The 11,104-nt window shown below is 36.0% G+C and overlaps 1 protein-coding gene across 1 annotated transcript; it reads right to left on the bottom strand.

The window, feature by feature from the left end:
• Positions 1–5,966: 5,966 nt before the first annotated feature.
• On the bottom strand, positions 5,967–9,515 carry LOC137715830 (G-type lectin S-receptor-like serine/threonine-protein kinase At4g27290). Its single transcript, XM_068455177.2, has 7 exons — positions 8,188–9,515; positions 7,872–8,003; positions 7,494–7,618; positions 7,219–7,429; positions 6,851–7,088; positions 6,619–6,769; positions 5,967–6,515 (listed from the first exon to the last, which is right to left on the bottom strand). The coding sequence occupies exons 1-7, from the start codon at positions 9,455–9,457 to the stop codon at positions 6,207–6,209; spliced, it is 2,436 nt and encodes an 811-aa protein (XP_068311278.2). The 5' UTR covers positions 9,458–9,515; the 3' UTR covers positions 5,967–6,206.
• Between the last annotated feature and the right edge of the window lie 1,589 nt (positions 9,516–11,104).

The raw sequence follows: 11,104 nt of genomic DNA, 5'->3' as shown, positions 1-11,104 counted from the left end.
GAAAAAAAAAACTATTACGTCTTATTGAGTTATTGGCATGAGATGTCATGATAATATTGTACTCCATTTAAGTCATTCAATAGAATTCGAGGCCACGGACCTTATTCTTAAGACTATATATGTTTGGAAAGAGATTCTAAGTCTTAGGGGATTTAGCGTAGAGGTTTGTGTGCTAATTTTTTGTTTTTGTTTTTTTTATTTTACTCAAGTCTCATGTTTGAAATAACTCTAGCTAGAAAAATAGTATGAGTTTTGGTCTCGTCATAGGCAAGTTTGGTATTCTCGCTTTAGGCAAATTAGCCATCGTGTTGTCGATATTAGCCATTGTGTGGTCGATATGGTGGTTCACCAGAGTATGGCTGGTGAGATGGTTGACTTTGTTAAATGTACTTTTAAATGGCGACCTAGGATCACGAGGTGATTTGGAGCCATGATATCCTCTATAGAGTTCAAATAGAAGTATGGTATTTTCCAATCTCACAGTTGATTCGAAAGCCTTCATTTCTCACATGATCTTACAGCACTAAGTGCATTGGTTTCTACGCATCCTCCACCTCTTTCAATTTCTTGCTACATTTGAGGTTATATTTTGTAATTTCTTGCTACATATTAGGATTATATTCTTCGTTTTAGATTGAATCTTGTATTTGCCTCTACACATCCTCCGTCTCCTTTAATTTTTCATCGGACAAAACTTCACCCAATTCCAACACATGTTGTGAAAAGCCACTTTCTTTTAACAACATGCATTGCATGTTTTCTTGTCTATGGCTTTCAACAACATTTGGTTGCATGTGTTTTGTCTTGAGATAGAGTAAAAGTATATGAAAAAAAGGGATGAAGAAAGGTGGTGGGAAGGAAGGAAAATGAATGAGAATGTATGTCATGCATAATTCCATTTACCTCTTACCATTTGTTACCTTTCCTTTTTCTCATGCATCGTCTCATTTCTAAAAGGTAAATAAATAAATAAATAAAATCTAAATTTAGAAGTAAAATGCAAATGATTGTCAAACAAGTCTTAAGTTTCTTGAACGCAAACTTTCTTTGGTCGCATTTTGAAATTGAACTCAAGTCATTAAAATTTAGCACTTAGTCTAATTTATATTTTTTTTATCTTATCAATGTTGGGTCGTTTGCAGCACCAATTCTTCAAAAAGTTTGAACAAGTCCATTGTACTGCAAGGAACTATGTATCGAGCATACCTTACTCCGCGTAGTAAACATCGAAGATTTGCATTCAATGCGTCAATGATGATGGTAGGATTGAAAATGATACGATTGAATTTTATTACATTTGCGGAAGAACAAGGCAATAATAATCCAACTATGAGACATTTTCAATATGCTGAAACACGGTTTGATACACAAAATGTATAATACAATTAGTTGAAAACTTGAAGAAAAAAAATTTCGACCAATATATTAATACACTTAATGTATCGAATCATGCTCTTAACACGCTAAAAAACTTCTCATACTATTATAATGCTTACATACAGCTAGCTGGAGCTAACACAGAGGCTGAAGTTATGATTCCGTACCCTACAATGTAAAGACATGGGTCTGTAGTTTGGGTTTTGTTGAACCACACATAAAAGCTAGGCTGGCTTTAAAATTGAAGGTGTGTGAGTTGGTCTTCTTTGCCAACTCAAGCCCGAAGCTGATCTTTTCACGTAGTCGCGACTGTTTCCTAAAATATCGGTGCCCTTTTAATGCCGCAAGATCCACCTCATCCTTCATTAAAATAATAATTTTCGGTCCTAGTTGAGGAGAAATTTTTAGTTGTGACGGGAACACGGATGGTACACCACGTGTTTTTATGCAAGTGGTGGAAAATTTTAATTTTTAAGTTATTAATATTTTAACACATATGACCCACTATTTATATTGAGACACGTGGTGTACCATCTCGTGTGACGGGAACACTGAAAAATCTCTCCTAGTTGAGGGAGATTTTTAGTATGCTCAAAATAAGATAAAACATCATGTGTCATTATAAATTTGGAGAAAAGTTTATTTATTTATTTTATTTTATTTTATTTTATTTTTTCAAGTATCTCTCTAATTATATAATGCATGTAGTGTTATATCCCTTATTCCAAACGCACTAAAAAAATCTCTCCTTTGCGGGGAATAACAGATTTGTGGTGCTACAACTACTCTCGCATATTTTTCCTTTCACAAATATGTTCTCTATTCTTTAGGGAAATAAATTAGTACAACGAGATACTACAAAAACTGGTTTTATTTGTGAGTCATGTTTGTTGGGACAAAAAATAGTGTTGCTGATAATTTATGGCTTTTGTTTGCGTCTATAAATGAACATTTCTTTTTCTAACAAAGATTTAAGCCCATGAAAGCCTTTTCACACCTTTACAGTGACAGAACCAGAAATTCAGATTATGATGGACCTTTAAACCGTATATAGAAATTTAAGTTCTTGTTTTTTGTATTGTCATAAAAAATTTTAATCGAAACAAGACTGGTGTAGCTTTAATTTTTTAGTATTGTATTAATTATATCATAAGAACAAAAAAATTGTATGAGCTTTGATAATGAAAATGTTAACACATTTGATTCGAATTTTTTTTTTAAGTCATGACTTAAAATTAGTTCTTGCTCTAAACTGTATAGGCCTTGTTTATATTAACTAGCCAAAAAGTGGATATAGTTTTTATATGGTAAAAAAAAAGAAGTGTTATTGGTATTCCAAAAATTTCATTCTACACTCCTTACGAGTGTATTTTTCTTTCCAAATATAGAAAGTTTGGAATATAAAATGAGATTTTTGAAGTGCTAATAACAATTTTCTAAAAAAATAAGGCTAATTGAAAAAAAAAGAGTTTGGTTATTATATATAGTAAAAAAGAAAGCAAAATTATAAAGGTTTTTTTTTTTCTTTCAGTTTATTTATTTTTTTTTTTTTGAAAGATATTGGTGGCCCACACCAACAAGTCTCGAACCAAGGTGACTTGAAATTGCGAAAGCCACTGACCACATGCTCATTATTTCTAAAACTTTCATATAGTACATATAAAACTGTGAAATTCCAGGATAGGACTAGGCCTGTGCTGGCTTCTATGTGGTTCTGCCAATGTGCCTTCGCCATCTTTGGGAGGCCTAATCCCATAAAAACTGTTTACCTGAGATTGTTCCTTAACCCATAGGTCCTGGGAAACAATTTTCACTCCAACATAAAAAATAAAAAAAAATTAAAAAAATAAAAAAATCTTCTCTGCTGTAGGTCAACACTTGTTAAAATTTACAGTTAAATCTCTATAAATTGATAGTCTTGAGACTAAAGAAGATCTATTAATTTAGCGAGCGTTAAATATTCTATAAATTAATAAGTTATTAATTAACTAACAATTTTAAGTAATATATATTGTATTTAGTTTTTTATTTTACGACCTAACAATTTTAAGTATTTGTTCAACCAAATAAAATTCCTGAACCTACTTTGTTTTTTTTTTCTTTACAAAAATAGATTGTACATTATTCTATGTACTACATTATTCATTTTATGAGCATTTACGCAAGCAGAAACTCTATTTAAATAAACAAAAGCCATAGTAAGTTAGTAACACATCCTATTATATATACAACAATGACTTATGATCTCAATGGTGTTAGTAACACATCACATCATATATACAACAATGGCTTCTGGTTTCAATGGTGTAAAGAAATTAGAGAATCATTAATTTATATATTACGCATAACCTATGCGAATTTTTTATAATGTATTAGTTATGAATTTAATGAATTATTAATTTAGCACATTATGATCAAGTTGGGACTAACCAAAGGTATTATTTAACCGAAGCTATTAATTTGTTGGATATTAAATTATCAAAATTCTATTGTATTTTCATTGGCCTCTCCTTAAAACTTAAAAAAAAAAAAAAAAAAAAAAAAAAAAAAAAATCATTGACCCTGTGCATAAGAGAGCTCCAATATTCTCTTCATTAATATTGCCTTTCTAACGTTGATCTTAGGGTTATGAGCATTACAATTTAGTAGCATGTTATTCCCATTTATAAGTGAGAGTTTCAAATTTAATTGACATAGACAACAAATTTGATACCTAATTATGGGGAATTCATTGTAAACAAATGATTATCCTAAATTGAAAGAAGTCGCTAATGAACATATCCACAAGAAATTTTTGATTTTGACGGAAATACGAGTGGTACACCACATGTTTTTATGTAAATGATGAGAAATTTTATATTTTAAGTTATTAATTTTTTAACATACATATTCCATAATTTGATGTTAGTTGGGTGACACAATTAGCAGAAAAAAAATTGCATAACGTGAAGGATGCTTGGGATGTCATTTCGTATCTTCAACTATGCAGTCAAACACCTCGTTTTCTCTTGCACACGAAATTGACTAGCTAGCATTTCTGTTACGTGGCTTTTGGATCAGAAATTATTTTCGAAAACGTCCTAATTCATCACCCTTTGTCAAACTTGGGCTTTTGACCATAGAAAAGAAATACTTGCACATTGAAATCAACCTCAACCAAAATAACATGAATTTTTGGGGAAAAGAAAACTTGTGCCACGGCACTCAGACCACGATAGTTTAGAGCAAGTCTAGCGGGGCTTTTAGTTCGATGGATTGTGGACAGAATAGGACCAAATCGTTGGGCCCATGCAGGCTTCAGCATCAGAAGCGGGCTCGAGCGACAGGTCCGACATGAATCGTTGGCCCGAGAGCCTGAGGCAGAGATGATGCAAGGCTGACATCAGTTATGATTTAAAACATAGATCACCGGACCCCTCGAGGGAGAACATCGGAATATTTGGCAGGGATTCATCCTGATTCCAATCTCGACTTAAAACTCCATTAAAAATTGTAATTTAAGCACAAAAATGATGCTAAAATGAAAAGGAACAAAATTCTACCACTGTGAGTAACAACCGAGGTCGAGATTGGCCAGGTTTGGTCATGGAGCTCATCGGATTTTCTCGCCGAATTCTGGAAAAACGAAACAGAAAGCATGCATAGTGAAAAGAACAAAATTTAACCATTAAGTCTTCACTCGGAATCACAACACCAACAAGAAAATCCCAAATATTCAAAGGAACAAGGAAATCTCACCTGAAACTACAAGCAGAGCATGAAGCTCTCAGGTCTAGGATCACTACACTTCCCAATGCACCGATGGTGCATGAAAGGACCCAATTATGTTCCTAAAGTTGCCAGGCGTCCAAATATACAAGTTCCAAGTTCACGATGTGAAGAAATGATAGGGAATTATTGTGAAGAGAGAGAGAGGTTTTAGAAATGAGGGGGAAGGGTTGCGTCAGTAGAGAGAAAAAAAAAAGTGTAAGGGAAATGAGAGAGAGGGCTAGGATAGGGAACGGGTCAAAGTAAAAGAAATCCCACAAGTAATTATTTTGTATTATTTTATAAAATAAAAAAATATTAATATATTAATATATTATTACCTATTGCCATGACTATTTAGTGTAGGGGTAGAGATAAAAAAGGCAGTTATTGTTCATTGAAGCCTATTCAATAGTGACTTGCCCTAGGGGCCTTTGCAACTGTAGAGTTGCTCTTATGAAGACATGAAATCCTTATATTTTCGTTACATCCGATCCTTACACTCATTTCACTTGATTCGAGAGTTTTCTTATTTATCATGCAATTGTGTTTAGATTTTTTCGAATTTATGAGGAGTGTGACCAACTAATTGAAGGTGATCTTACTCTTATTATCTATTAATCTAACCTACATATTAATGAAATCCTCTTTGTTTTTTGTTTAAATCTCACCTAAAATCATCTTTAATTAAAAAAAAAAAAAAAAAAAACTTCTCTCCCTACTCCCACATTTTCTCTCACTCACTTCATCCCTCCTTCAATTTTAAAAATAAAAGTTAAAAAATTTCACACACTTTGTGTGAACATATACTAGTTATTTGAAAATAAAAAGAAGAAACGAACTAGTTTCATAACCTACACATACAATGTTTTATTTACTTTTACTAATGAGATATATTGTAGCTAACACACACTCTGTTAATCTATGTATAAATAATTTTATATGTTTTTTTAACATTTCTCAATCCACCTTCCCATATATTGAGGCCAATCTCCTTCTGTGTCTCTTAGTATAAAAATATACATAGTATCCGCCATGTCGAATGTGTGAAAATCGGACCAGTGAATCCATATATATGTTGGTTATCTAGCTACCACCGTGGTAATGGTAATTGAGGTTCCCGTCTGGCTTCTACCTTCGTCGACTAAGGTATCGACGTCCTCAGAGCTTCTTTCACTAAAGAAACCAGGCTCCTTCGGTTGAGGCAATGGCGCTCCCTCATTGCCTAACATGAACACCACTGATGACATTGCCGGTCTGTCTACTGGAAGCTTTTGAGCACATAATAGACCTACTTGAATGCATCTTTGCACCTCAAACTCAACGTACGAGTACTCTAAGCATTGATCTATTAGTTCCGAACACTTGCTTTTATTCCATAGTAACCATGCCTGGTTCAGTTGCAAAATTATCTATCTTTAGTACATACTCATTGAAAACTATAGTCTATGGCGCTCAACATTTGGAAAACCCACAGATGCATGTAATACTTACATGTCCAAGAAGATTGTGATCGTGATCTGGATGGTGAAACCCTCTGTTCTTTCTGCCACAAATTATCTCCAACAAAAGAACTCCAAAACTGAAGACATCAGATTTCACTGAAAACTTCCCGTCAATTGCGTACTCAGGAGACATATATCCGCTGCATGCAAACAAGACAATGTCAGTAGTTTATAACTAGAAAGGAAGAAATTCATGCATGACATGTGTTGGTATAACTTACTATGTCCCAATTACGCGTTTTGTTTTTGCTTCAGTTTGATTGCGTTCGAAAATCCTTGCTATGCCAAAGTCAGATATTTTGGGGTTCAACTCATCGTCAAGTAAGATGTTGCTGCTCTTAAGGTCCCTATGAATGATTCTTAGTCTAGAGTCTTGGTGGAGGTAGAGAAGTCCTCGTGCGATTCCCATGATAATGTCGAATCGCTTTTTCCAGTTCAACAACACCTTTCTATTTTGATCTGCACAAGTCATCCCCCATATTAGTCAACTTTGAATGACATAAACAGAGCTGCAAAGAACTCAACTTAATGATAAATTGAACTAAATAACTATTAACAATTCTTGAAGTTGAAGCACAGAATCTCAGACCGAAAATGAAGCAATCCAAGCTTTTGTTGGGCATGTACTCATAAATCAGCATCCTTTCATCTCCTTCGATGCAGCAGCCCAAAAGTTTAACAAGATTCCAATGCTGAAGATTGGCTATCATCGCAACTTCGTTCTTAAACTCTTCAATTCCTTGGCCAGAATCTTTTGAGAGTCTTTTTACAGCAATGAATTCTTCTTGGGTTAACTTGGCCTGAAAATTTTGTCTATTAGCTTAAATTCGTAGAAAATATCAGCGTCAAGTATCGTTTTGTTACCTTGTAAACCGAACCAAAACCTCCCTCTCCTAGCTTGTTTGTGTGGGAGAAGTGATTGGTGGCGGCTGCAATTGTATCAAAATCAAACAGTGGCAACTCCAAGTTCTCCTCACTGTCTCTTAAAGCTGTAAAATGAAAAACCAGAAAGTTAAAAAGAACAATGAGAAGAATGTGAAGGAAACACAAGTATTCAAACACAATGTCTTTGTCAATGCATAAGAGTTTCCTCCAGCATATAATGGTTCCTAGAAACGTCACGGGGCATGAGCATGATCATTCTCATATAGTCTTTCACAGGGCACACTATATTGAAGCATCTTTTTTCGATATAATGTGTCCACAAATATAACAGCAGGGCGCATATGCATTTTAACTTACCTCTTTTATTTCTTCTCCTCTTCAGAATTATACACCAGGAAAACAAAGCCAAACCGAGAAAAAGTAGCAAACAAACGGCTGGTATGACTGAAATGAGTACTACTTTTTTATCATTCTTCCCACTCGTTTTCCCTGAAGGTCATTTACAAGATTATATCAAATCGTTAAACCAACATTTCAATATTCTGATTTCAGCACTTCTTCATGAGTCTAGGCCCTAAAATATTGAATAATAACAAAATTACCCGACTTTGACCTATTCAATTTGATCCCTGCAACATCCAATTCAAAAGAAATAAAGCAAAGACTGACTTACATGGCACCCGAATATATATATCTTGCTCTTGATCACTATCTTCTTCAACGAACTCACGCAGATCAATTAGGTTGCCGAACCACATCAGACAGAGACTGCTTTTATTTTTGATATCTGAGTTAGCATAAGCTACACAAGAACAATTCTTCAAGCACTCTGCCTTGCATTCTCTGGTGCTAGTGCTATTCTTGACCCAAAAATCCACTTGGTCCGGAAGTTTCACATTTTCAATTTTCAGAAATCCTTCTCCCTTCGAACAATTCAGTGGGGTCTCCCTCCTGCACCCACGAGTCCAATTAAGCACCCCCCATTCACTTGTTGATGTCGGAAAAAACCCCGGCAAGCAGTCACAAATGGGTGATTTGTTAATCTTGCAAAAGCCATTTGCTCCACACTGTCCATAATTACTGCACTCATCGTTCCGCAAAGTATACATAACAGCCCATTCAGTGCTTCCGTTATTGACAAGTAACCGCTGGATCTCGCCCGATTCAGTAAGCTTTAACCTTGTGATGGTAGAATTACTGACAGCCCCATATGCATAGTATAACTCATTGGAATTATACACAAAATATGGATGCACAACCCCTCCGAACAAAAGGGCTGGAAAAGGAGTACCTGTGATTCGGATACCGTTCCAAGGTCCAGTACGAAACTTTTTCTTCGATCCTTTTGAAATAACAAGCTGAGGCAACAAAACACGATCCATCCCATAAGTATATTCTCCAGGAGAAGGGTCGCTAGCATTTTTCCAAGAAGTCAAGAATCTGTTGAGGCCGGTTCCGAAGTTCCACCCCAACTTCATTTCCGGCAACAAAGTGTCCGTGGGGAAATCAAAACTTTGCCATACATAATCTTCTGAATCAGTTGCGGCCTTGTCTCTAACAACAAGATTTCCGGTCTCCAAAAGCTGCGCAACAGGATCTTCTGCTGCTCGGGAAGAATTGGACGACCAAAGAGTGTTGTTCATTTTGTCTAAGAGGATCAGGCTTCCGTTTTTCGATAACGTCAAGGATCCATTTGAATCTGCAAGAGGTTTTTCTCTGTTGGCCACCCATACAACAGTATCTGGAAAGTTCTTGTACCATATTCCTAAATACCGTAAACTGCCAGCAGAGAAGAGGCCTAATTGGAAGCTTGTGCCGGAAGAAACCAAGGTATTCGTGCCGGTGATGGATTCTGATGGAGAAATGGTATCAGCTGCTGTGGAGAATTGTAATAGTAGAAAATGGAGTAGAGAGGTAAGGAGGATGAAAGGAAAGGGCTTCATTCTGTGTCGTTTGGCAAGCAAATGGGAATGTTGGACCTTATGTTTGAAGTTTGCAGTCACCTTCTCTCCTTGACAAGTATTATCTTTGGAGTATTTTGACTTTTGTGTCATTTTCCATGCTATTCCACTTTGAACAATTCTTTCGAGAATGATAGTTGATAAATCTAGAATTGTTCACACGTGCTTGCTAAAAATTACAAATTTTAAATGCTTTCGCGTCTTATTGGATTGAGGTCTTTTGCATAAAAATCATGCACTTATTGATTGCACAGGTAATTAAGTGGGGAAGTAATAGTATCTATGCTGTATTGCAGCCCGTCTCTATGAGGCTTCCTGGCATGTCAAGATTGATTACTAGCATTTCAATGTTAACGATGTGAAGTGAAAGCGACCCTTGAATCAATAGTAACCTAGTATGAGTCTCCAACCAACTCCTACTCCAAGTTGTTGATAATTGACAAATCTTCCAAAGCCTCCCGGTTCGCTCACAGTAGGGAACCCTTCGCGTCGCACATAGATGATGTGTTTCTCCTTCCAGGCCATGTTGCTTGACACGTACAACTGTCATGCCCGCTGCAAGCTCTTGGCCGTCAAAGTCCTTTGTCCCACAAGGTGATGGCACCAGAAAGGAATGCTAGCTGGTTAGTTTGAAATTTGGAGAGAATATTTGTCAAAGCGAAAAATTGCAGAGAAGATAGCAGATACATACAGCGCTATCGAGTTAGTTTTCAGTCTTTGAATTGGCTTTTTTGACATTACAAAATAATGCCTGCTTTGAGATCCTTGCTATTCCCATGATAATGTTAAGGCGCTTCTCCCATCGCCTAATATTTGAATTTGCATAAGCTGTACACAAACAATTTTTTAAGCACATCATACATTCCTCGAGATTCCTACTCTCATTGAGTGAAAATTCTAACATGCCAGGCAATTTCACCCCTTCAAGCATTAAAAATCCCTCTCTGCTGTGGCAATCCAATGGTGTCCTTCTCATGCATCCACTGGTTCCATTAAACATTTCCCATTCTTCTTGAAACCTTGGAGTGAACCCTTGCAAACAAACGCATATGGGATACCTGTTTCTACAAATAGCATTAGCACCACAGTATCCATAATTGTCACATGGATCATCTGGTAACGAAATCATAACATCCCATTCTGCGCTCCCGGCATTCAACACAAGGAATTGCAAAGAACTGGACTGATCTATCCTTAATTGTGAGGCAACCACATTCTTATTAGCCTCAAACTTGTAATACTACTCATCTTCATGCAATTCCATTACTCGCATTGAACACTGAGTCGGCTGGGGCGGGAAGACCACTGAATCGAACTCCATTCTGTGGCCGTGTTCGGTAACTAGTTGTGGTAACCCCTTCATTGTCAATTTTATATGAGAACTCGCCAGCGGATGGATCATGAATGCTTTTCTATGATGTCAAATGTCGCCTTAATCTGGTGTTTATGTTCCAGCTCATCTTCATATCTAGTAACAATTTGTCACATGGATTACCAAAACTCTGCCACAAATAAGTTGCAACACTACTTGTACCTGTATTGTCCATCAAAACAAGATTTCCGGAATCTAAGAGTTGCGCAACTCGACTTTTTGGTGTTGTTGATACAATTGAAGACCAAATACTACTT

This window comes from Pyrus communis, chromosome 3 (assembly GCF_041283825.1).
Source record: "Pyrus communis isolate YQ-2024b chromosome 3, ASM4128382v1, whole genome shotgun sequence".
NCBI lineage: Eukaryota > Viridiplantae > Streptophyta > Magnoliopsida > Rosales > Rosaceae > Pyrus > Pyrus communis.
The sequence above is the reverse complement of the archived record's forward strand: the minus strand, read 5'-3'. Positions and strand labels throughout refer to the sequence as shown.

What these genes read in the sequence shown, in the direction of transcription:
- LOC137715830 (XM_068455177.2), bottom strand. Translation starts at nt 9,457, where the DNA reads ATGAAGCCCTTTCCTTTCATCCTCCTTACCTCTCTACTCCATTTTCTA. An exon ending in GAGGAGAAGAAATAAAAGAG is followed by an intron (nt 7,619 to 7,871) that starts GTAAGTTAAAAT and finishes TTCATTTTACAG; the next exon opens with CTTTAAGAGACAGTGAGGAG. An exon ending in CTTGGATTGCTTCATTTTCG is followed by an intron (nt 7,089 to 7,218) that starts GTCTGAGATTCT and finishes TGACTTGTGCAG; the next exon opens with ATCAAAATAGAAAGGTGTTG.